Genomic DNA, 1,568 nt, shown 5'->3' on the forward strand with positions numbered 1-1,568 from the left:
CTTCAAAGACTCATGCTCTTATGATACAAACAGACTCACAGACAAGTATACCATCCCACAAAACCAAGTTTAATTAAGAAACCTCTGTTACATGCAAAGAACTCCAGGATGCCTTGCTGTTCCCTGCCTTCTCCTGTCTCTGTGTCTCTCACTGTGACCCTTTATGACATCCAACTCTTGTCCCTTCCATTGCTGTTCTAGGTTTTCACTCATTCTTCATATTGGTGGTTTGGGGAACCCACTGCCAAGAGACAGGGCCCAGCGTTCTGTTTACCTTGGTTCCTAATAGTGAGCGACTCTCCCTCACGATGATCCCTTTCTTGCAGCACACCGGGACCCAGATGAACTGCAGCAAGGCCCCGGACTTTGTGCTGTCAGGGCTGTCCAGGGACCCAGAGAACAGGCCGGTCCTCTTTGGTGTCTTCCTAGTGCTCTACCTGGTAAGCCTCTTAGGGAATGTGCTCCTTCTGCTGGCCATCAGAGCTGACGTGCGCCTCCACACTCCCATGTACTTCTTCCTCAGCCAGCTCTCTCTGGTGGATCTCTGCTTCACTTCCACCACAGCCCCCAAAATGCTTGAGGATCTGTGGACCAGCCATGGACCCATCTCTTTCTCTGGATGCCTGGCCCAATTATATTTCTTTGCTGTTTTTGCTGATATGGACAACCTGCTTTTGACTGCCATGGCTATTGACCGCTATGCTTCCATCTGTCATCCTCTGCACTACCCACTGCTAATGACGCCTTATAGATGTGGGCTGCTGGTGGGCAGGTCATGGGGGGTGGCCCATTTTGTCTCTCTGGTGCACATCCTGTTTCTATCCCAGTTATGTTTCTATACTAACCAAGAGATTCCCCACTTTTTCTGTGATTTTGGCCCACTCTTTCAACTTTCTTGCTCGGATACCCACCCTAATGAGGTCCTAATGATGGCTCTGACTGGGTTGTTAGGAATTGGCCCTCTCCTGTGCATCGTAAGCTCCTATGCCCTTATCTTCCATGCTGTGGCTAGGGTTCCATCTACACAGGGGAAAAAGAAAGCCCTGGCCACATGCAGCTCTCACCTCTCTATGGTCATCCTCTTCTACAGCACAGTCTTTGCCACCTACCTGAAGCCTCCATCAACCTCTCGCTCTGTGGGGGCGCTGGCTGCTGCTGTCATGTACACCCTAGTAACTCCCACTCTCAACCCTTTTATTTATAGTCTGAGAAACAAGGATGTGCAGAGTTCACTGAAAAGGGTTCTGGGCATAGAGGGTTCATGAAATTCTGACTAATTCCCGTAAACAAGCACTTTGGAGAAAATCACTCTCCACATCACATTTACAAAGCAAGTCAGTTAACATTAAGGCTGGCATAGAGCATTACATAGTCTATAGGAAAAAACACTGAACTAATATAATTAAGTATATTATATAGATACGCTATACCTAAAAGTTTTCCCTATATAAGTTTTATTAATGACTTTAGTTCTGTAAAAACAAAGTTATCTACAAATTAGTCAATAAATGGATTCTTCTTTCTGCCATAGACTGTCATGGGTGCTGCAGAGAAAGGGTTATTACATA

At 46.5% G+C, this 1,568-nt stretch overlaps 1 protein-coding gene across 1 annotated transcript; it reads left to right on the plus strand.

Annotated features, from left to right (window-relative positions):
- Positions 1-341: 341 nt before the first annotated feature.
- Positions 342-1,265, plus strand: LOC144218947 (olfactory receptor 1M1-like). The gene has a single exon (XM_077748948.1). It carries the CDS (start codon positions 342-344, stop codon positions 1,263-1,265), a length of 924 nt encoding a protein of 307 aa, XP_077605074.1.
- Positions 1,266-1,568: the final 303 nt, after the last annotated feature.

Source organism: Crocuta crocuta, unplaced genomic scaffold (genome assembly GCF_008692635.1).
Source record: "Crocuta crocuta isolate KB4526 unplaced genomic scaffold, BGI_CrCroc_1.0 scaffold259, whole genome shotgun sequence".
Lineage (NCBI taxonomy): Eukaryota > Metazoa > Chordata > Mammalia > Carnivora > Hyaenidae > Crocuta > Crocuta crocuta.